The sequence below is a fragment of the Pseudopodoces humilis genome, chromosome 8 (genome assembly GCF_049639895.1).
Source record: "Pseudopodoces humilis isolate 2021_Gansu_Grassland_sample_001 chromosome 8, ASM4963989v1, whole genome shotgun sequence".
In the NCBI taxonomy this organism is placed as follows: domain Eukaryota; kingdom Metazoa; phylum Chordata; class Aves; order Passeriformes; family Paridae; genus Pseudopodoces; species Pseudopodoces humilis.
In genome coordinates, this window is record NC_142207.1 from 17,772,470 (window position 1) to 17,797,685 (window position 25,216).

General features: G+C 35.9%; 1 protein-coding gene across 1 annotated transcript in view; it reads right to left on the minus strand.

The window, feature by feature from the left end:
- GRB14 (growth factor receptor bound protein 14) overlaps nucleotides 1–25,216 on the minus strand; it is a 59,755-nt gene that overhangs the window by 7,736 nt on the left and 26,803 nt on the right. The window contains exons 3-12 of the mRNA XM_088058641.1: nucleotides 17,791–17,947; nucleotides 13,192–13,313; nucleotides 11,011–11,085; nucleotides 5,604–5,741; nucleotides 4,409–4,519; nucleotides 4,125–4,220; nucleotides 3,486–3,566; nucleotides 1,141–1,257; nucleotides 954–1,011; nucleotides 765–852 (exon numbers count right to left, since the gene is read on the minus strand). Coding sequence (XP_087914767.1) covers nucleotides 765–852; nucleotides 954–1,011; nucleotides 1,141–1,257; nucleotides 3,486–3,566; nucleotides 4,125–4,220; nucleotides 4,409–4,519; nucleotides 5,604–5,741; nucleotides 11,011–11,085; nucleotides 13,192–13,313; nucleotides 17,791–17,947 — 1,043 coding nt within the window. The remainder of the gene's footprint in view (nucleotides 1–764; nucleotides 853–953; nucleotides 1,012–1,140; nucleotides 1,258–3,485; nucleotides 3,567–4,124; nucleotides 4,221–4,408; nucleotides 4,520–5,603; nucleotides 5,742–11,010; nucleotides 11,086–13,191; nucleotides 13,314–17,790; nucleotides 17,948–25,216) is intronic.

Here is a 25,216-nt window from a genome sequence, read left to right on the forward strand (position 1 = left end):
TATTTTTTTCCTGGAGCCCTTTCTGTAGATGTAGAAAATAGTACTACAGACTTAATCTAAAACTGAAGGAATTTAACCAGCAATCTGATGTTTCAGGTACCTAACTGGAAGCAGACTCAAAGAAACTGAGACTTTCATGGAAATACGCATTGAATGAAGGAGGCCTGAGTTTACATTTGATACAGGACTAAGTGCAGGAATGAAAAGCAGGAGGATTTGAATGTAAAACACCTACTTGTTTTGTCATTTTTTAAATTAATATTTAAATGAAATATTTAAAAAATTAAAGTCTCATCCTAACATTTATTGCTTACTATTAAAGGATGACATAATTTTTAGCCAATTCATGAGAAAAAAGCATCTTTTTTCAATGTCTGTCCCAGTACAGTTCGTCTTAAGGATAATGTTTTCAGGCCTTCTTTCACTCTTTCATCACTAATAGAGATACAAATGACAGCGATGCCTGCCAAGGTTGACAACTCCCAGAAAATCCTGTGCGAAGACACAGCTCTAGTGCTTGGCTCTGAATGGACATAAGTAATCGGTCAGTGACAGAACTGAAGTTTTAGATCACCACTTCATTGTTTCCAAATGATATAAAATAGGAACCAAATGATCCCCAGATAGCCCTACAGAAAAAAATTTTTATTCCTATTAGCTAAGTGCAAACTTCTTTCTCCACCTTCTCCCAGTAAGAGGCATATGAAAATAGGAGTTGTTGGCTAGAAGCAACTTCAGAGAAGCTATGTAAAAAATTAACTTACCCATCTACAAGTCCATGCTGCAAAATGAGTCTCTGAGCCTCTTCTCTAGAGATTTTATGATGGAACCATGACTGAGATCTGTGTATAGCTGTAGAAAAAAAGATCAGTGAGAAAACATTTTCCCTTTATTGAAAGAATCAGTTATTGCATTTCTTGCATTTCTCTGGCAAGGAATTAATTCACACATACCCATGTTAGACATGGCAATAGGACTACCATGAGAGTTGAGTCGGAGACACCCTCTCCTCTGTATGGGAGAGAAGCAAAAACATGACTACAAAGCTCTTTTTTTTAAAAAAAAACCAACCAAACAAAACACCAAACCAAAACACCAAACCAGAAAAAAACTATTCTGATAAATCAAAGGTTTTTATACCCGCCATGCTAATCCTTCTTCAACTGCAACTGAAAGGGCCTCTGTTGGATTTTCTATAATTCTGCTTCTGTGTCCTGAGAAATCCATTGCTACTAAAGAATTTTCTGAAATGCTTCTCTGCAACAAAGAAAATAAGTTTAGTTTGCTCACTTTTTACAAGATTCATCATTTAAAAGTGAGCTTCTGAGAAAACATTATGTTTTGTAAGTGATATTTCAAGTATTGGCAGTGTTTCCCATCAGAGCCAAACTCATTTTACCCTGGGGAGCATTTGTAATTCCAGTATGCTGCTGCAAAGCTCAATTTTATAGTCTGGCAGGACAGACCATCTTTTTGCATTACTGCAATGGATGACAAATATATCACTTTACCATAAACTGTATTTATATTTTTAACTATAACGAGCCCTTTCCATGTCAAACAAGTCAGAAAACTGTTACTAAGATGTCCAAGTAAAAGGGAAAAAAAGGTAACATACAAAATTATTATATATAATGATCAAATTAAAAAATATTCAAAATATTTCATTAGAAATATATTGGATTTATATGTTTGCTATATAAATTTCCATTCAGTTTACCATATTTAAGCATTGAAAAGAGCAATTTCTATAGCATACAACTTCTATTTTAATACATCTCTTCTAACTCTAATCACAGACTCAAAAACTGCAGCATCTGTTACAAAAAAAATGCTTGTGTTTTTTCCTCTCAGTGAAGATCAAATTTTTAAAAACTGAATAAGAACATTGAGGTTTGACAAAATAGTCCTAAAAAATCACCAAAATGTTTCTCAGAAACCAAGGTTTACAAAATCAGGTTTTATTAGAATCATGATGGCTCAAATGTTGGCAGGCACTGGAATATCTAATAAATAAAAGAGCATTCTAGCACTCTGTAAGTTAAAGCAACATCTGGACACAAGAGGCCCAGATTTCTGTAGCCTCCCAGTCCAAAACCAGAGGAGCTCTGGTATTTTTATTTTTTTTTTTGCTTGGTTACAAGCATGACTATAACTAGAAATGGAAGAAAGCAATTCTGTAGTTCACTGTAATTCTTGACTCTGTAGACTAAGATTTATTTGAGTAACTGTAACCTGTAAAGAACTTTGCAGAAGTGAAAAAACAAGGGCAAATTAAGACAAAATATTTGCCTCTAGCAGAGTGGAGGGAACCCTTTTTAGCTTACATGGTTGAGAAATTAAGGAATGTGAAATGTGGAAGTGGCTTTCTTATGAAGTATATGCATTAGCGTGTGTACTTAATCCCCAGATTATTCAATTTGCTGTTTATAATTCATGAATTATACACGAGTAGAAAAACAGTGCCATTGTTAGCAGTGGGTATGGATTCTGCCTCTTAGAAGCCATGGGAGCTAAAACACACAAAACAGTGAAAGAGGAATGAATCAGTTATGGTTCCCTGATCCATCATAAGAGCAGCAGCTGGCTATTGCAGTAGCTTCACATAACACAAAGTAAGACACAGGCAGCATATTAAGCACATGCTTAATAAGCCATGCTTATTAGCAAGATCACTGAAAACTACTTTTGTGAATACCTGTGATAGCAAGTGCATTTCTTAGGCATTTTATCAGCAAGAACTATAATAAAGGCAAAGCTAAAAAAACAATCACCATTGTCACATATCTCGGCAACAAGTAATTTTTATCCAATTTAGCCAACACAAACTACAAAAGGGATATAAATCATCCATGAAAAAGTCTGAAATCAAATGACTCATGAAGAGCTGGGATAACATAAGATACTAAGAAATGGACAACCTCATCCAATTCCAACTATCTGACTGAGAAGATGGACACAATGTATAGTATAGGCTGTTTTTTCTCCAAAACAGAGTAGACCATCTGCTAAATCATGATTTTTCTCTGAAGTCCAGTCAGTATTACACCAGCTGAAATTCATCTCATGTACATAATATTTTATATATTTTTTTTTAGAATTAAAAGAGAAAGTATATCAAAAAGGATTTGTTACAACCTTCTTATTCATCAGCCTGTGTAACCTTAAACACTTTGCTTCTCTTTTAATGCATTTATGGTTCTGCTGCTTTGTTCAAAATCTTCTGTTCATTCAACAGTACCAAGCCAATGAACTCCCAAAATACTGGAGATTTTACAAAGGGAAAAAGCCTTTAAACTCATTTGTTCAAAGGAAATTAATTAATTAGCTCTCTAGTCAACCCTGGCAGCCCTAAATATTTCGGCAAGCATTTGCACATGCAAGGTTTCGAAGGAGCAGGTCAGTAGTGTAACTGACACAAGTTACTTGAAAAGAGCACAATGGCAGAAACATGTATTTATTCATGGAGCTACTGTGGGACATACCATAGGTGTTATATTCAAAGGGCTGCAGCCACTTCTACCTTGATATGGTTGCATGTAATTCTGATACAGCTGCATCCCATACTAAAACCAGAAAATAACATGGTTAGCATTTTAAATTATAGACCTAAGCCAAACAAGGTGGTTTTTTTCAGATGAAAAAGATAGCACACACTTTTCTTTACCATTTAAAACCAGGGACAAAAGATGTTAGGCTAAGGAAATTTACATCAACATTGCTGCTGCTGCCTTTCTAAATGTACAATTTGCATTAAATACTACCCATTTAATATACCAAGTGGCCTGTTCCTATTTTGTCACAAACAGTCACATTTTAAAAACATTAAAGTTCCCTTCTTGTGTTCAACATTACTCAGCACTCTCACTGAATTCAACATGGTTACACAGAAGCATATGTTTAATGCAAAATATTTTCAGAACTGAGGCATCATTCCATCCCTTACAATGATTCCAGGATTTGGTCTGTCTCCTCTTGTTGGGATGAAAAAAAAAACCTGCTTTCATACAAAATTGATACTGCTATTGCATGGGAACCTAAAATGATGTTACCTCTCTACTCACAGCAGCAAAATATCACATAGCACACTTATGCAAGAAGCTAACTCCAAACAAAAAAATTACCTTGAGTAACCTAATTGCTGTCATCCAACAGGTCCTACTTTGTTCATCATCTGCACAGAGCTGTTTCAGGTCTCTGGTTCCTCCTGATTTGTTAGGCTAGAAGGCCACAGCACATTTTTTAGCATTAAAGCATATCTTGAAGATAATACCTGTTGAAATAAAAGCCACTAATTCTCCTATTTTATAACAGACAGCTGAATATTGCTTTCAAAGCCTTAAAGAAACTTAAGCTTACCTAAAAACTGTGGCTTGCTTTAATATGTATCAGAATAGTAAGTTTGTACCTTAAAGCAGAATCCATAGTTTGTTGGTGCTCCAGAAATCTTTTTGCCTGTTAAAGACATGTACATATCACTATTGCTGAATTCACAGAAAAACTGCAGATGCCTTGGCTCCTAAAAAGAAAAGTAATGTAATACAGTTAGACTACTTTTAGCCAGCCTCTCCAGATAAGAAACTTGGAAGAGTACAGTAGTTATCCTGTTCCAAAATACAGTCTTACAAATTGCAGTTTTAACCATGACATCATGACATCTAAAAAGAAGCAACTCAATATTCATTTCATAATGCAAAGGGGAAAAAAAATCAAACCAGTTAAAGAGTTTATTCTTCCAGAGGGCAAAAAAGCCTCAGACTACAAGTTATATAATTTCTGAGAAAACTTCCACTAAATTCAAACAATGATAAACTTAGAGTAGGAGGCAAGTTTTGAGAGCAGTATGCATTTCAAACATCAAAACAAAATAAACTTTCATAAACTGAAAAACAACACACTGTTAGAATTATTGCACAGTACTATTTCTAACCATTATCTCTACCCACTAATAATAACCTTAGTATTGACATAATAAGGTATATATGTCAAGGAAGAAAGGAAACAAAAGAAATTTGCCTAAGGATACAAACCTGCTCAATGAAAACTTTGGCAGGTAATTACGGAAAATCCAAAACATGAATAAACATTGGTTTGAATAGTTTATGTAAAAGGTTTCTCAACTCTAGTGTTTAATATGATAAGGCTAAACATACCACCATCAAAAATTTGAACGAGTAAAATGAAAAACTGACAGTGACAAATTTTGAGAATTCCCAAAGTTGTCCTATAAAAATTCTTATTTTATATAATTAATTACTATATCTACTTTTCAGAAAATCTACTCATACTTCAGAAATTTAATTAGCATTTGAAAATTCATTTTAACAGGGTACTCTGCTATAAGAAATATCAACCATAATGAAGCAAACTTACCAGGCAAAAAGAAACTATAATTTCTAAGACAACACCTTCCCAGTTTTTTATCTCCATATCTCTCTAGATTTTATCTATAATAACTAAATTTATTTTTTTTATTTTTTATCACTATAAGTTTAATTATTTGTTATAAATTTTGGTTGTTATTATTATTACAACAAAATGATAAATACATATATATTTTCTCTGACTTCAAAGATCTTGCTCTCTCTCTTTTCCTCCCTTACCTTAGATGTACCTTTAGTGGAAAAATAAAGGCCAGATCTTCTCAAAAGAAAGTACAATTTTTTCCATGATTTTTTCCCCTGCTCCTTTGCATACAAATAACCATGAATCTCAGGATATGTGCTGGAGCTAAGAAACATCTGAAAGAAAGTATCAGACATGCATTTTTCTTTTCCTCTGAAACCAGCTTTGTGTTTCATTACCATACTCAGGGCTAAGGGGAATAACTGCTAAAGACACTATCACACTACAGTAATTCAGTTATGACTGCATCTAATCCTATTAACAGTACCTCTCTGATTTAAGGCACGTAAGAATGTTACACAACTCCAAGGTAGGCTAAGCAAGTTACATATTTATATGGAACCATATGGTTTGAAATGAGAGCATTACTTCTGCAATATGTGAACTTCTGCAACTAAACCAGTGTAAGAAGTACTGATCTCATGCTTCAGACCCTATTTATATAAAACTGCTAATCAGGGATAACAACAGAAGAAAAAAGTTACGTCCCTCCCCTCACCCACCACATTACAAACCAGAGAAATTACATGACCTGAGTTAAAATTAATTCAGCAAACCATAAACTCTGAATTACAAACCCATGCAGGTCAGGCAGATATCAGCATTTTCAAAAGGAGGGAATAAAGTTCTCTGCACCTGAAAGGTGCTTAAGGAGGAGCTTTAGTTGAACCAAAATCAGAGAGACTGGGCCAATCCCCAAGACAGCTCCTGCCTCCACTCAGGCTATTCAGTGACTTCTCTTCAGCCATTTCATCAGACATTGTCAAAGTGCAACACAGCTCTTATCTTGCTGAGGCTTAGACAGGTCTACTCAATCTGCAAAAGTACCCACTAAAAATGAGCAACCATGTTAACTTCACCCTAACTCCATGTAATGCATTCATTTTTATCACTCTTCTTCCAATAACACTATTCAGAACTATGCCTCTAAACATATTAACCCAGAATTGTTCTATTTCTGTATATGCCACAGAAACTACTACTGAGTTCTTCAAGGACCCTTGCCCCAGGACTGCTCTCTGGTATCATAAATTCTGTCAAGGCTTATATAGAGGTATGGCACAAATGATTTTCTGCTCGCTATCTGCAGTTTTCATTGCTGAATTTTCCTTCTATCCACTTCTATTTCCAGAAAATCTTATTTGAGGAGTGAAACAACAGATTACAAAGTGAGATATGGACTGGCCAGTACAGGATTCCAGCAGAATTAAAAAGTGAACCTGATTTTGGAAGCACACCAAGTTCTCTGGCCACTAAATAATACAGTTCAACCAAAATATACAAGGTTTCTTTGACTTTTATTGTTTTCCTGCCTTGCAGTGAGATGCATGACTGTACCAGGTGCAGAACAACCAGAGCTGGTGTGAATGCAGTAACATAAGCAGGGCTCCACCGGTCAGGGGAGTGCCCCAGCCCACCACCAGGACTGCATTATGAGCAGCTTCACTGCTATTCACCTGAACAGTTCAATTACAGTAAGCCTAGATAGATCTATCTGCACGTGCTGCTGGCACACAGCTGTGTGCAAATGCAGTTTAAGCTATTTTAGCCACACTGAAGAGACAGGCAGGGCTTGGTAAATGTTCTGGCTGTTAATCTTCCCTTTTGCCACGTACTAACAGGTTCACTGGTGGGAAATATACAGGCTGAACTAAAAAAGTACAAAATCTATGAACAAAGTAAAATGAAAGCTTTAGTAAAATCTAAATGAGTCAATGTATGCAAAAACAAAAGAGCATCTTTTTAGGCTTTAATGTCTCTGCTGAAACTAAAAGGAGTGGTTGGCTTCCTGCCTGCACAAGTGTCTTCCCCAGGATTTATGCCATAAGAGCTTAAAACCAGAAATGCTGTCATGAAAAACACTTCTCTTACTCAGCAGACCAAAGTGGAGGAGAATACAATGCTAAGCTTCGACAGTCACTGTTGTACCCATGCTATCAATTAAAACAAAGTAGCAGCAATGCTAGGAAAAAGGCAATCTTAAATCCATCTTTTCCTTTCTAAGACAGCTGAGGACTGTGTGAGAAAATAGAACATGAACAAGCTGTAGTCAAAACCATTAACTGTCAGAAAGATGAGCAGTAAAAATATTTCAGAGTGAGAACTGAATGTCTGTAATAAATGCCAAAAATGAATGATAGTAGAAAAGAAAATTTCCTTGTGTTGTCTTTTGTTTCAGGTTGGTTTTTGTTTCAGGTTGGGGGCTCTCATGTTTTGTTGGTTGTTTTTTTTTAATGGAGGTACATACAAGTTTTTTATAGGAGGGAATGGAGCCCTGTTTATGCAGATAAAAATAAGAAAAATCCTTAATACTGGAAGAAGAGGGGAGAGCTAAATGATAGTATGCTGCAGACAGGGATACTGATCACACAATATGCAGAAATAAACTTGCACCCTTTTCCCCACACAGTGAAATATATACCCTGATAAGCAGAGTGGTGTCAAATGCCACCACGTCTTTCAGATGCTGGTATACACAGCACTAAGGACTTGATTACCATTTGATTACCTGTAAACCAACTAATTTGAAACCAATCTGAACAAGAATCAAAGCAAATAAAAATATTTTGTTGCAAAAAAAAAACAACCCTAAACAAATAAACAAAAATTAATCAAAGTGAAAAAACAACAGAATGGGAGAAACATTGCACTGCGTCAGATGAATATAATAGTGAAAAATGCAGAAATCCTTGATGTCATTGAATTTGATAAAGACGGAGAGTTGCACTCCTAACTATAAAACTTATTTGCCTACATCTTCAACATTTTCAATGAAAGAATAGCTGCAGTAGCAGAAACAACAATATCTGCTAAGGTGGATGCTTATTGAGTATTTATGCAGTGTTTTGGGGAGTTAAAGAAGCCATCAGTATACTAAGACTTTGTGAATCATGTTGAATTTGATGACTGATTTCTTCAAATATGTGAAGACAGGTAGCCATGATCCAGACCAACAGTACTGGGAATGAGCTGGATTTTTACCCTGAACCTGCTGAGAAATTTTGGGGACACCAAGTAATTCTAGGGAAGAATTGATTGTGAATCTCAATACTGAAGTCTCCTATAGACTTCAGTCCACCTGAGAGTTTCAGACTGGAAGGCCAACAAAGCTTAGAGTGGAAGACAGAGTAAGGCAATGGGGAGATTAAAACACCATTCAGGAGATTGATAAGAGACTGAAATTGAGTGCAGGTCTGTTTCAGTCTGAAGCCCAGAATGGCAGTCAGGTGAGAAACTGGTTAGGGAAAGAGGGACTTGCTATGGCAGAGATGAAAGAAATGAAAGCCTGGCTCCAAATAATGACCTTAAAATCTTTATACTATGTTCAATTTTGACATATTTTAAAACATCCAATTTCCAAAAATAGCCTAAAGCAAGTTCCAAATGACCCAGACTGGCTACCACTAGACATGTACATACAGTGCTGTGCCTCAGAGCAGCTATACCCTGATCAATACAGTGACACACCTCTTTTGTAGGCTAAAGATCTTCATGGCAGCAATTAAACATCTGTCTTTGATACATGCAGACATTCTCTAAATCCCACACCTAGTACTTTTACTTAGCACATGCTAAATGGATAGGAGACAGATGAACTTCTCTTTTGTTTTTGTGGTTCTGTTCTACAAAGATGTTCTCATTCAAAATAATCAGCCAAAATACTCTTTCACTTTCAATGAGAATTAAGAAAAACAGATCTTGAAAACATTTTACTTGCTTACAGCTCAAACCACAAAAGGATGTAAAAGTATCAGAAGTGATTTTTTAATCACTTGTAAGCATTGAATTGTCAAATTGATGTCTCTTTTGATACTTAACCAAGCACATCACAAATAAGAATGCAGCCCATTAACTTGTCTTAATGAAAGTTTCCAAGGAAATAGTGACTCACTGTAAACAATTTACCCAACAGTTTCTGCTGAAATGTGCACAATGGCTACACAATCCACCAAGGTATTCTTTACTTTGTGCCTATTAAATTTTATTTGATGAAATACAATTAAACATACAATGCAACACAAAATAGCAACAGAGGACAGTCTGCAACATGTTTTTCAAGCTACCAAAATGGCAGCTGTTCAGAATGATTCTTAATTTTACCTACCAGCTTTGAACATACTCTAGATCTCACAATATGGGCTTAAAGAAGTTCCGCACAAGAATATATGGCAAACAGTTCTACTATAAAAGTCTTCATTATTTTTTTTTAACTACTAAATTACATTTTTGAGCAAAAAATATAAAGTTCTTTAAATACAGGGGACAGAATTTTCTAAATTAAATGTTTATGCTAGACTGCAAAATTTGTGTTATGTAGGTGGCAAAAGGGAAACAATTTTCATTATATTTGCAGCAGTTTTGAAATCAAAAAAATTTTATTTAGGTTTGTAAAATTTACTTACAGAATCTAGTGTGTCAAATTTAATTTGCAATATTTTTTACTATATTTGGGATAATCTTAACATCTTGATTAACATCCACTTTTAGAAGGCTGTAACTATTTAATATGAAAGAATGCTTTGAGAATTAATTACTTTAAATGGTTTTCATTTACTGGTGGATGCTAAGGTAGACTTTATTGTATATATTTTTAAAAAATTGTAATTTCTATTTTTGTTTTGCTTCTGCTCTAAATATCCTGTGTTATTATGTTGCCTTTCCAATCATTCTTTATCCCCACAACTCATGCATAGGGTTGCTGTCTTAAAACCAGTGGAAGTTCTTCTTCTATTATTTAATTTTTCTAATGACAAGCAAACAAGAGTAATGTGTATGTTTCCACCTTTATTACTCATTTTTCCCCTCTTTGAAAGTAAGACGATATGGTCATTCTGTATTTTCATTTCATTATTCCCACTGTAAATTAGAATCTTGTGTCTGCTTAAAAGATGACTAACGCCGAGTGACCTACCATAATTTTTTTTGAAAGCTACAGTAGCCTTCAAGCTAACAAATCATACTAGTCAGTCTAAATTTTCTCCCCATTAAGTTTAACCATTTAACTCTTTTTTATATCCATTTGCGTCACATCACCAATTCTTTGGTATTCTACCACAGCCTGCTGCTAAGTTTGTTCAGCACTACACCTATTAAAGGAAAAAGGGTCTTTCACCTGAAATATGCAATAAAGATATTTAATGTTTTCACTGTCTTTTCTTTGTTTTGGTGCTTCTTCATTCTTAAGGTTACAAGTGTGGATATAAAATAGCTGCTTAGAAGGGACACATAGTTTCATATCTCTTGAGGAAAAATGTTATTAGCCATGTCTTGAGTTATTCAAAACCTAGAAACAGATCCAACAGCAATAAGGAAGTATGCTCACACAACACAAATAATGGGAAATACTGAGGTGTGCTGGTTCATCTTCGTTCAAGGATTACATACCTGTAATATTCCAGAGTGGCTTAGAGTTGCATTGGTCTCACTTGGAAAAGATATCATATGATCTGGAAAAAAGCTCTGTAACAACAAGAACTTGTATCAAAGTTCTGTAGAAATAAATATAAAACTTTCTCTTTTGTATGTGCAACTTAAGTTCTCAATGCAGTGCAAGACACTGAAGATTCCCTGATCCAATAATTTAAGCTTACCTTAATATCATCCCAAAATCTGGCACATGCCATATTTTATTTGCTGAAAAACATAGAATTTTGAGAAAACATTGATAGTCTCTGGAAGAGGGTTTCAGACACCAGTGCAAATCACATTGCAATGTTTGGCCCTTAGTGTTGCTTTTCTAGCAGTAATTTCTATGCTGTTAACATATAAGATTTGCCTGAGGATTCAATATGCTACTAAGTAAGGAGGCTATATACCAACATGTATGTTATACAAGTGTATTGTTATCTATTTTTTCATTACACTAGAATATTTTGGAATAACTTTCACTAACACAGAAAAAGTTGTCTCAGTTTTTTTTTAAATCTTCTATTTTATGTACTCTATAAATTAACAAAAAAAATCTGACTATATCAACATGGTGGGGTTAAAAGTCTACAATCAAAATGCCAGTTTTATTATCAAGGAAAGCTCAAAGGATAATTTATGGGACAGACCTGCAGCTGGGGTGCTCAATACAGGCATGCAGATATGAACCAGACAAGGGTCTGACCATCACAAATAACATTTTCTCAAAGCCTGGACAAGTTTGAAATTAATATTCCCTTTGCCACCCAATGTCCAGAAATTTCCATTTTTCATGAAATTCAGCTGCTGGTAGGGTTAATTCATATTAACTCATTATGATAATGCATTCTTGCTATAGCTGGGACTACAACACCCCGAAGAACTTTGCTTAGCTATAGCTGCCAAAGCTGGTGTAGCTGCAGGTCTGCCACGCTCCACAGCTGGTTCCACTCACTGGTTAAACAGTACATAAACTTTATTTTTGGAGGCAACAGAAAGAAACTGATGCATAGAAAATCCACCTTGAATATGAGGAAGAACTTCTTTACTGTGTGGGTGATCACGTATTGGAACGGATTGCCAAGAAAGGTTGTGGAATCTCTCTCAATAGAGATATATTCAGGAACACTCTGGATGCAATCCTGTGCCTTGTGTTCTGCGATGATTCTAGAGCAGGGAGGCTGACCTATTCTGTGATTCTGAAAGCTTCTTTACTAACTGTAGACCACCTCAAGCTGAAAAACTTTTCACTGGTATAGATATCTCTACATCTGGGACAAATCTATCATTTGTCCAGAGACACACAGATCAATCAAACAAAAAAATTCCCAAAACTCTTCTATTTTCTCTTACCTTTATATTTACCTTTTTATCCTTTTCACAGATAGATAATCTGAGTTCCCTTTCACTTTTTACCTTTTAAACCCTCACACAGTTCTGCTACTTCTCCCTTTTAAATCTGAAACAAGCTTACTTTTTAAGAGACAGCATTAGGAGTTGTCCAAATATACCATGGAGCAACCAGATGGTGAGTTCCTTCCGCTGAGCCAGGACTGCTTCCATGGCCTTTGCCATCAGCCAAGGTCTGAATCAGCAGCATTAACCTTTGGCAACATCCCTGAGTTACAAGACATCTCTCCTCTCTTTCCATTCCTTATGTACACTAACTTTGGCTTCACTGCTCATGCCTTTTGTGTCAGTTGTCATTTTGCTACAGCTGGGAGAAGCTGCAATTGGGCAGTGCTGGGCAGAACATTCAATTTTCACTTAAACAATAAAATCATCTTTGCTACAGGTGCCCCTCCTCACACTGCTTCATTTTATAATATGCTGTCACTTGATGAAAAATTCACTGAGTTGCAAAAATTTAATTTTGTTTTATGCCTGTGTACAAATTTCAATACATTTAAACCCACTGCTGCTCTCATCATCCCCAAAAATAAAAAATGAACACAGATGTTTTACAACTTTAAGAAAAGGACCAGCCAATGATCACATGCACTACAATACATTCCTGTATTTCACATATTCCCTCTCAATTATTCCTTTTGACTCCTGTTACACTGAAAAACTTCAACTCTGACTATCTATGTGCAACAAAAAAGACTCTTTTTAGGAACAGTAATCACACCACTTCACATGTATAATGTTAGGACTTACCAGAGGATTTTTAAAAAACTCATACTTTGCATAATTTTTTCTAAAATACAGTTTGGTTTCCTCTTCCATTACCCAATTTGACTGAACTTCCATCACTAATTCATGGTCTTCTATAGCTCTTCCTATAAGATAACCAAAAAAATGTAAAAGAAAATGCAAAAGCAAATATTAAGCTCATGACTAGCAGAACACAAAGAACTCTCATGATCTACAGATAAAGTGCAGCAAAGTTAAACTTCCATTGATTTTAACTCATTCTTCATTGAATTTAACCAATTCTTGAGTCCAAAACGACAGAGATTAAGGATGCTATATGAAAATCCCATTTTGTAACCAGATTAAATGAAGCGAATAAAACCATAAAGAAATTCATAAACCAAAAAATACCCAAAAATAGTGAAAGTAAAGTAAGCATTTTAAAACCTTGTACAGGTTGTACTACTCCAGAACACATTCTTCAGATGCAAGGGCAAAGAGACTCTGAAGAACTGAAGCTCATAGTTAAAAACAGCATTTTTTTCCTTTCAGTTTTATAGAGAGAAAGTGCTCCTCTGAGATGACATTTAAAACTCTTAAATGCTTGGCATTGTGACATTTAAGAAAACACCATTTCCTTAAGACTTACTTCTTGGTAGAAAAATATGACATTGTGCATCACCCCAAAGGATGGGTAAAGGTGCTGATATTTCTTTATTTTTAAGGTGTCATAGAAAAAAAAAAAAGCAACAAAAAATGTATAACTGAGTAAACTTACTTTTTTGAAGCAACTGAAACACTGAGTGCCCTCCAAAAAACAACCCTGTAATCAAATCCCTAAATGGTGACATGAAAAAGCTGCCTTTCAGTTTAGGTAGATCATTTTTGTCTTCCAACTAGACTGGAGAGTGTCTACCTTCCTTTCTATCATCTCTTTATTACTGCTATCTCTAACATGAGGAGCACCTGCTACAGTCCTCAACAGCCTCCTTAGCTATGGAAAGTATTTAATGCACATGAAAGATTTCATATTGGAGTCCATGATAGAACACACTTTAAAAAGCCTTTTCTCTAGCCACCCAGTGGGAAAAAAAATTAAACTAAATAAAAAATAGAAAGACATTGCTCAGCACTATTGCACAGGTTTTATGAGCATTTATGAGCCTTCTCAGCCTTCACAGACTACCTGAAAGAATACAGATTGAAATCAAAGTGTGACTGAAAGATACTGATGATGAGGCTGGCCAAGGCACTACCCTCTACTCAAAAGAGGAGCCCTAGAACATGTGTGCTCAGATGCAGAAGCAAACAGAAAACTGTTTACAGTCAGCACAAAAATGTCTCAGTAAAAAAGGAAAAATTTCTGGATGAAGACAGTACTTCCCTTACAAAGGAGAGCTATGGATAACTGTTCAATTTTCAGAGCCTGCCCTCCTCAGGAGAATTGCAGTGGAAGTTTGGGACTCCCAGCACCAAGGTACTTGGTGTAGGGATGACATGGTATCATCCAAATTTAGGCACACTTCAGCTACTTTCAATGATCTTAGACATTGTGGAAACCATTCAAAATTGCATTTGAATTCAATATGTTAGAATAAAAAGAACACATACCAGAAAGACACAGTTCTGAAATATATTGATTTATAGAGCTGAAAGAATTGCTGAAATTCAGTTTTTAAATAGAACCCCTGCTACTGCAAAACTTGGGAGGTGGGGAGGAAGGCTGAGCTTGCTGGCTGACAAAGCAGCAGCAGTGGGCCAGGTGCAGTGAGGACACAACCATCCTTAGTGTTCAACAATAGAACTCTGCACCGAAGGGCATATGTTTGTGAAAACTGAAATGTAGAGACCGTGGGCTCATGCTTTGCTTTAGGTGGGAGTTCTGTTGGATTTTTTTCCTTTTTAAACCTTCACAGCAGATACCTCCACACAGCAATGAAGGCACAATCCAGTGATGTAATTAATGTCTGTCTTGATTAAAAGTAGAACACTGTGCTCAGCTCACTAAGATTCATGCAATTATATCTAATTCAGGAGTATTCAGACAGCTGTTAGATTTTAAAGAAAATGTTCAGTAATTGATGGATGAATTATTAATCCACATCATCCTGGAGTTTACACAGACACACACATTTGCTCACAGCACTTTTCCTTTCAAAAACAATTCACTTAACTTACGAGATGAAAAAGACTTTCCAAATTTACATGGGTAAAACATACAACAATAACAAATAGAAAACAATCCCAAACTAATCCATCATTTGAAAACTATTTGTTCAAACTACTCTTGCAGTGCTTAAGAATATACTTAAAGCAGGTCGTCTGTTAATTCTTTCTAACAAAACTAGATCTAAAACAGTATTATAAAAATAACTCCATTATTGTTAAGTACTCTAAAAATATATAGGTGATATCTCAAATCGTTCCTTTTCTTGGCCAGTAATGTTGAATTGTCAACCAAAACATCTAGAAAATTATTTTACTTTTAAAATGAAGCATTCACCTTTTTCTAGAATTACACTGAAAGCAGCTGGAGCAATTATAAGACTGCATGGTGAATGAAGGTATTCAGCAATTTTGAGAGTATCAGAATATTAGGAAAACCAATTTTACTAATTACTTGATATTGAAATCTTCCAAGAAATCCTCCAGATTGAAGAAAACACACTACTTGTCAAAAAGTGTACTGTGCAAATACACAAAGCTGGAGAGACAGTGCCATTGTTGTTCTGGCATGCTTTCTCAAAGGCGTCTTCTTCAATAGTTACTACATGACTTGAACACCAGCTACACTATAAAATATAGGAAACACTTCTGCTGTTTATATAGTACTGTTTTCTAAAGCCATTTTGTTACCTCTTCTTCTACAGCAGTCATTTTCAGCCTCAACCCAGATTTGACTCTGACCTTACTATGTGTTGGAAGCACCTTACAGCTGATACATTCAGTTCAAAAGGTTACAAATGTCTTTGAAATCTTACAAAGCAAGGAAAGAAATTTGAAAAACGTTTGTGTCTGCCTTCATAGGATAAAGGAGTATAAAAGGGCAGAAAATAGTTTTAGCTTTTGTAGTTCATCCTTAAAATACAGCTGTTAAACATAATTGAGTCAGAGATGCACAGTCAAGTTTATTTTCAACAAATGCACAAGTCTGGATTCCCTAGATACATCCAGAGAAACACTCTAACAATAGCTTTCAGCCATATTTCAATATCTGGGGGGAAGGGAGAGAGTGAGTGGCCAGGGAAAGTGTTCGTGGGGGTGTTTGATTTTTGTTTGTGGTATGTACTTTTTTTTTTAAATCAACAGCACTGGAGTTACCATGTACCAGCGCAGTCTCTTTTAAGAATTAAGAACTCCATGGAGTTTTCTATGTATTTTAGAATTCAGGAAGGCGTCCAGAACATCCTCTTTTTCAAGCCACACTTTGCACTAGCAGATGGAACTGCCCTTGAACTTGCAGAAGTACTACCTTTTTTAGCTCTAGTACAGCGCCAAAGTTCAAGAATAACATGGAAATTTGAGTGATGTGAAATTATAACCATCTTTGGCATTTGTCTTCTGGTAGATTTTTTCTAACATAATTTCCTATCAAAAGCATACACAATACTAAAACACAGTGCTGTAAAAGCAAGTAAGATTGTCTAACTTGAGATTCAGTTGAATATTACATTCCAGCAGTGAGCTTCTGAACTCCTCTCCTGCTAAGGAAAGTCTTTCCTATATTCTGCATTCTTTACATCTCTGAAAACATCCCCTTTCTCCCTACAATTAATTTGTCTTATGTTTTTCATACTGCAAAAGTACACCTATACACTTCAAAAAGGAGCAGAGATGAGAAGTTATATTTTGAAACCATAGATTACATATTTTGAACTGTATAATACAAAAACAGGAGTTTTACTACACTAGAGGAACACTGTTGATGTGAAAGGATTTCAGAACATCTTGTTATCTGCAACTTAAAATACTATACATACACTACAATACTTCTACTACCAGCTTCAACACAGTTCACTGGTCCTGTGCGAAAGTTTAGAGGAATGGGGTTTTTTTCCCTTTTAAAGTAGCATTGTCCCAGAGTTCACCATAAACCTATCCAAACTGAATGTAGTGTAGGAAAATAATGTCAGCCCATTCTGATATTATTTCTGAAAACTGAGTCTTATAGTAAAGATAAAATAGCACTGTGTAATCTCTTTCTGTTCCCGATGTCAGATATTCCACTCAGGTGTGTTGGGAACAAACAGGATTTTATTTGCAATGAAAATATCCCAAGTCTTTCTAGAGATAAGCAGTGAATACCACCCATAAGAGAGGAAAAACTGCCAAGAAAAACAAGGTAGAGTAAGAAAGAATTTGCAGTGAGAACTTTAACTGTTAGTGTATTTCGAATCATTCTTACAGATGCAGATCAAGCAGTGTGAAGCAACTATACCATGAAAAAAAATCTGGTTTATACCTATGCTTTCAAAAATAATCAGAAGCAACAACAAGAAAAAATTCACACAAGACTTCCCGTCATTTTGCTTCCAAGCCTTTCTATCACAATTGCACTTCCATGTGAAAATGAAAATCAAACACCTTATTTACCATCATATCATTATATATTGTTAGTCTTACCTAAACCTGTGTGGGTAAGTTGTTCAAAGAGAGTCCAGCTGTGGTCATCAACATAGTGGTTCTTCAATATCAAGAGCTGACACACATCCCTGGCTGTTATATCACTGGGTACTTCCAAAGCTCTGCTAGTATCATCTTCACTATACACTTTGATTACCTGCAATAAATAAAAGCTCTAAAATATCCATAAGGCTAATCTTTGCTTCCGTTATTCCATATATATTGCTCTCTCAGCGTCATGACAGAGATAAGAACCCACACACACAGAATGCAACATGAAAGACAGACATTCTTCTCCTGTGCAATGGCATAATTGAAAACAGAACAGCCAAGCAAAGCATACTCCACTTCTAAATTTGGCTACTGGGTATCCCTTGACACAGGACACTGGACAGATTGGTGCATTGTCTTTAGAAAAAAAACATTAATGGAGAGATAAATAAATGCAGTGAAACTACATCCTTAAGAAAGCTGAAAAAGATACCACAGAGCACAAACCGCGAAACTCAAGAACTATATGACTCTATGACTCAAGACTCTATGACTCTACTGCAGAACTGTAGAAAGATTTAACAAAGGAGTTAGTTCAGAGAATGGCAGTCAGACTCAAGATGCTCACAGTTCTGTATACAATAACACAGGAGATGTTAGAGTGGCTTCAAATTTTGACAAGCAAGAATTGGAGTTCTTGCACACACATCCTCAGCTTAAACGGTGTTCAAGATGCTTTTAACTGACAAAATACTCCTCGCAGTTTATTGAATTTATCCATATTCATGAGAATGCAATACAAAACTCTCCTGAAATTTATGCACAAAACCTAAATACCATTGTAAACCCGTCATTAAACAACAAGATGCAAGTCCTCACTTTAAAGACAAACAAGCCTGTTACTGTCAGTCATTCTTAACAGCTGCCTTACCGAATACATGCTCATTTCAAGCATCTAATAAACAACCAGAAATGTACTGTGCTCTAACTTGTCAAGGCAGCTCCCTCTCTGGTTTGTTCTGGAGTTGGTAGGAAAGTGAGCAAGGAATTCCAACTGTATCTCCTGCCACCTGTGTCTTCTAACCAACAGAAAAAATCCAAACATAATTTAAAAAAAAACAGGTCTTTTCCAAACATCAGATCAAGGAAAACGGACTCAATTTTTAAACCACACTGAGATTTTAAAGCACACTGATGGCCTTATTCCTCTCCAAAAACCTATTTTTCCTAGTGGAACTAAAGAGATAAAAAAGTTTTGTTCCAAACTGTGGCCCTGCACATTAAATGAGCATGAAGTCCATAATAATTTGCTTTAATTGCACCTAACAAATGCGGACAGGTCAAGAGCTCCGCACAATATTCAGCTACTCTGGCCACAACAACAATCTTCAGGATATGGCAAACATTAAATTAATGCTCCTAAAGTGCTGGAAAAACCTCTCCCTACTCACGAATCAACCACCTCAAAGATGAAACTTTCAAGGGAAATAGGCAGACCTCGGAGAAAGAAGATCCAGTGTTTCCACAGGCCTAAGCTGCAGCCCAGCACTGCCATTTAATACAAAAGGCAAAAAGACCACATTGCTAATGAATTCAATGCTGCCAAAGCAGCCATGGGGGATGGCTGCTGGTTAGTTTTGTAAGACATCACTTCTAAGCAAGGGAGACCAGCAGCAATGCAGCCTGCTTGCAGAAGAGCCTGTTTCCACACACACAGAGTCCTACTCCAGTCACACAGAAATGAGGTTTGGCCATTCAGGATAAACCAGCATGAATTATTTAAATTCCTGCAATATCTACAATGATTCAGAGTTGAAATCAAAAGATGTGTCTGGCAGGGTGCACTGTGGATGGGCTGTAGGGGTGACTAGAGGAAACAGGGTCCCATTGTCTTAAAAGAGGTCCCACTCTGGGAAGCACTGAAGGTCACGGACAGCTTCATGTGTCTGTCCAGCAAGTCTGTATCAGGCTGAACCTAAAGGAATTTACAAGCTGAAATGCCAGAAATAAGAGAGACAGAAGAGAAGGTAAAAGCAAAGGAAAGAACTGAAGCAACTTTCCAAGTACTGACGATTACTCTAAGTCCCTTCCAGCTGAAATATTCTATTGTGTTTCCTAATATTCTCGCAGTAAAGCCAGGGAGCGAATCCATGTTAGCATGCTGGCTAGGGACTCTATGGCACCAAGCAGCAACTGCAGCTTTCCCCAGGCACTCATCAAGTTCAGTGATATGCTTATTTTACAGCAAGAGCACGTACAGCCCATGCTGAGGCTCTTGACGGATATTTTAACAGAAATTCTTTTTAAAAGGGTTAAGAGTCGCAGTGCAGATGACTTCACTCTTATTGCTAGAGAAACAGAAAAAGAGTTTTTAAAATGCTGGAGACAGCAACCAAGTCATGATAATGAGCTGCCTGTGGCCATTCAGCTCAGGGAGTGGGAAGACTTGGAGGTGGCCTTGGACTACTGGAGCTGAGCTAAAGCACAACAAAACAACACACCAAAAAAAAAAAAAAAAAAAAAAAAAAAAAGAGAGAGAGAGAAAAAAAACCAGTTTATATTCTCTGTGAATGTTCTCACTCAGCTTTCTCAGTACAGGGAAATAAATCTTGCTCAAGTCTAGGAGAACATATTACCCCAGCTCACAGCTATGATGGGGTACCTTACAAAACACAAACGCTGTAACCTTCTTCTCTTCCTTGCAAGGAATTCAGATGCAGAAGGAGACAAGTCACCTAATAGAATCTCATCATCTTCTGTCACACATTTTGCTTAATGAATTGGTGTAAATCACATCACTTAGAGTGATCTTTGAGGGTTTTTTTAATTAGAAGTTGTTCAGTATGCACTTGGTGCTATGTTTGATGCAAAGTCTCCTGTAAGCTCACTGGGAATGTACTTATTCCAAGGGGAGTGGATCAGATGAAAAAGGATAAATTCAAAATCTCACTTTTCCTTAGAAATATGCTGTAATACTTCTCTTCCTAGAAGCAGAGGATGCTTTGAGAATTAAAGGGTGGCAGAGCCATGCTAAAGATGCAGCCATGATGGCTTCATATAGAAATGAATTAGCTTGAGTGATCACTTTATTTTTATTAGTGGTTCACACCATGTATTTGACTGGCCAGTCATCTCCACTTTCTTCCATTTTTTTTTTTCCCTGAAAAATTTGTCTGAGAAGTAGCACACAAGAAAAGAGTTGCTAACTGAGAACAAGCTCACATTACAGTTTTCATTACTCTACACACTCAAACTTTGCTCCAAAGCAAGCTGTTTCACTTCCCTTGACTATACCTATCAGTAGACAGAAAAAGTTGCTTCAGAAGCACTGAAATTTTCTTTCCAGTCTAGTTTATAGAGATTTTAGTTTTTCCCACGGCTAGAAAAAGAAAAACCTCAATACTTTCTATTTAAGTTACTGGAAGTAAGAAATAAGCAGCTCCAAGATCTTCCTATAAGAAGAAAACACCAAGCTCAGCATGACAAGCATTAATCATTTCAACTGCCTATGGGAGCAGGCAAGGAGGTACAGCATTCCTACATGTTCCCTTTCTGTTTTTCAATACACTAAAAATCAGCCAAGATTCCAGAATTATGTGCAATGCATCTTTATCCCTCCAAAAATTATTTTTATAAGAAATGTTGCTTCAAAATGAAATATAATATTGTTTATATCTCACTAATCAAATGAGCTCAGAATCTAAAATAAATATTGAAAAATACAATCAAATATTTAACAAAGGAAAATAAAAAGAAGACTCTATAATTTTTTACACTAAAAAGTAACCAGAAGAAGCAAAAAAACCCCAGCAATTGTTTAAAAGAATAAGTAAAAGAGCACATAAGGTAAGCAGTGTGGGAGGAGGGAGGAGCAAGAAAAGCAAAGCTGGACTCTACTCCCCCAAGTCTTCTTCCCGACTCAACCGTCATTTCCACTACAATAATTAAATAATATGTTCATAGACTTTTAAGAGAGGGTGTCCAAGTCTGATTCTTCAGAATCTTCATGCCATCTGTTTCGGAAGTTCCAATCTGCAGAAACAGCACAAACATATGCCCTGCACTGAGGAATTTAAAATTTCAAACCAAAGTCCTAACGTGTGAAAAAAGCCAGGTAGAACCCACAGAAAAAGAACCACTAGCACACAGATTCCACATTTAGGTGCCTACACCAATATGACCTGACATTTATATGATTCTTAATGCTTCTGTATAGCCGTTGACACAGTGGGGAGTCAGCACCTTTAAAAAAAAAAAAAAAATCAGGCCACTTTCATTTAAAAAGATAAAAGCACCTAACTTTAGCTTATGATTTCTAAAATTATTCTCCCCTCCCCCCATATAAAACACTGCGCATTTTTGTACTTACATTATAATTTCAGTCACTTTTTTTTAAAATGCAGAGTTATTGTATGTAAAACCAGGCTTTGAAAAGTCTTACACTCCAGGGTGTCACACTTCTCCTGAAATGCTGGCCTGATACTCTGCTAACCCTTCTCTTCAGTGTTAACAAACAGGCTATTTGCCTGCAGCATTTGTTGTCCAACTCCCAACCCTGCTGCCCGCTAAACAAAATTTTTTGTTTATTGATATTGGCAAAGGGTAGAAGAATTTGGAGTGTATTTTAACTGCAATGGAGGCACTTGGAAACTTCTAGCATTTTGAACTGGCTATGACTTCTAGCAATAATCTGTCTTGGTTTTAGTGAGAATCAGCATAATTCTGCATTCATAAAAATAATGAAGAGGTTAAGTCACAACTGTTGTTAGAAACAAATAACATGTTAGCAAAGTTTACTGTCCTCTTTATCAGCTGTGAATGCAAGACTTTCCCTTTAAATATCTCAGTCTACAGTTAAAATGTCAGCTTCCAATATTTCCTCCAAAGGGAAGATTTCCAGGCCAAAAGGATTCATGCAGTTTCCAGAAATCTACGCCTGTCATTAAAATAAGGTACATACAACATCTAACTATACATGTCTCGACTTCTCATTTGAAACACAGTATAGCTTCAAGAGGCAGAAGGAACACTGCTCCTATATTCTGTCTTGTAATGACACCAAAGTGCAAAGAAGGAAGAGCAAAGTCTAGGAAAATTTTCTATCATTCCCTCCACAACCTAGAAAAATCTCATACTTTTTCCATAATCTAACCTTGTGAAAATGACATTTCAAAGAGCAAAAATAATGCTGATTTCCAGCCTTTATTCAATGTAAGAAGACAGACAAAGTCAGTTTCTCTAGCAATTAATAAATTTGTTGCCTCAAAATATGAAGAATTTTTTTAGACCTAAATATTCTTTTAGAAGGTATCAAAAAACTTGTTAAATTTCATGTTAACAGTATGCATATATTATCAATGAAAACAATTTCTACTTATTTTCTGTAAAAATCTTCTGTAGCACTATATTTACTATGGCACTATGGCAACTATCAGTATTCTGCAGCCCACAGAGTCACGCCCCTCCTTCAGACTCCTGATACAAACTCCATGCCCTACCTAATCCAACCACCCATGACCATCCCAGGAATGAAAAAATTACACCAAAAATATAAACTGAATAGCAATGCAAAGAAGTAACAAAAAATACTTTATATTACCTATAGGCAAAAAGGTCCAATTCTTACTTTTGAAAGACATACTTGCCACCTGACTTTGGGCAAGTCAGAATTAGTCCCTCAGTTTCACTTTTTACAACATGGGGCAGGGGAAATTAAATCTGTTTCTGTACAGAAAGGTAACAGATTGAACTCATTAAGATTGGTAAAGCACTTATACCTCCTCATATGATTGCTGCTTTAGACATGTAAATATGTTGGATTATAAAAAGGGAGGTTAAATTATGCAGATCTCCAAATTGTAATAGGCTATGTGTAAAAATACACCAACAAAGTTCTTTCAAACAAAGGTTATGACAATCACATCATGATACTGGGAAAAATGGCAGAATGAGGACAATATGACATACAATCATGACAGAGACAACGTCAGTAAAACTGAAGAGATACAGAGTTTGAAAGACACAACATGGAAGTTAAAATTTAAAAAATCATCATTTAATCCTGAATTTGATACATTTGATTTTACAATATTGGTCAACAAAAACAAAGTACAGCTATAAGCAGTAATAAAAAAGTTACAGAAGATTTAATTTCCTTGTATAAAACTGAGCAAAAAGGCAAAGTCTAGAGAAAGCCACTGACACATTTTGGACAATTAACTCATACTACAACTACTTTTAGAGCAAAAAGTGAGATTTTTGTAAACTGTATGAAAATTAGATGATACTTGGCCCAAAAAATTACAGTAATTGAAGAACTGAATAGCAACAGTGTCAAGTTCAACATCTTTTAAGTAGGAATGGCAGTAATAAATAGATTAAAAGTGAAAGATTTACCACCAACAACAGCCATTACCACACAGGAGGGAGAAATACAAAAGGACCTACAGAAGTAAAATCCACAATAAGCTCCGTAAAAAGAATGCACATTATTTATTAGGAAAGGTAGGGGTGGATCAAACAATTTATTTAAAAAGGGAGTCTCAAGTTAATCTACCTTACCAAAATTTTTTTTTCAAACTGTAGAGATTCCAAACAAAGCCAGTGAAAGCGATACTTCAAATACAAATGCTGTGTGTAAATAACTAGAAAGTTGCGAGGAAATTTAAATATTATCAACAAAAATTTCAAATAATACACTTCCATAGAACAGCAGAAATTAAGGAAAATTAGCAGATTTGCCAAATGATTAAGCTGTCAAAGGAGCACTTATACAAGATAAACACACCGCACAGAAGCTAAATCATTTATTCGCATTAATTATTCACAACCGATATGGAGGAATATGTTCCCAGATCTAGTCTTCATACGTGAAATAAAATTGTCAGTTTAAATGGAGGGAACACTGGAAATAAAAAGGCAAATAGCTAACAAGAGGTTATACAGTCTAGAATTTCAAGAAACTGAAACAGCAAACCTCAGCCCATCCTAGCACCAGTAGAAATGGAGACTTAGGCTCCATCTGTCACTTCACCTGATGTGCACTGAGTAAAAAGTTCTGCTCAGACCTGAAAAAGTGGAAAAGCCCAAGGGCAGATTAACTCTGGGGTATCTCTTTGTAAATTTGTGAGTCACCAGTGCCTATCACCAGGCAGCTAAGAAAGAATCTACTAACATTACCTAAATCTGTCTCTTTGCAGAAGAAAACCTACTCTTAAATTTAGGAAAACTTTTCTCCATCTTGTTCATAGCAATTCCTAGATTGATTTAGAGTAATCATCATAATTCTACAAAATCTCAGTGGGGTAATGCGGTTTACACTGGCTGGTATCAGTAAATTTTCCCAAGTCCTTCAAATGAAGAGCTATAATGAAAATTAAAAAGTTATGAAGAAAGAGACTACAAAATACACTTGGAATGCACAGTTCATTTTTAG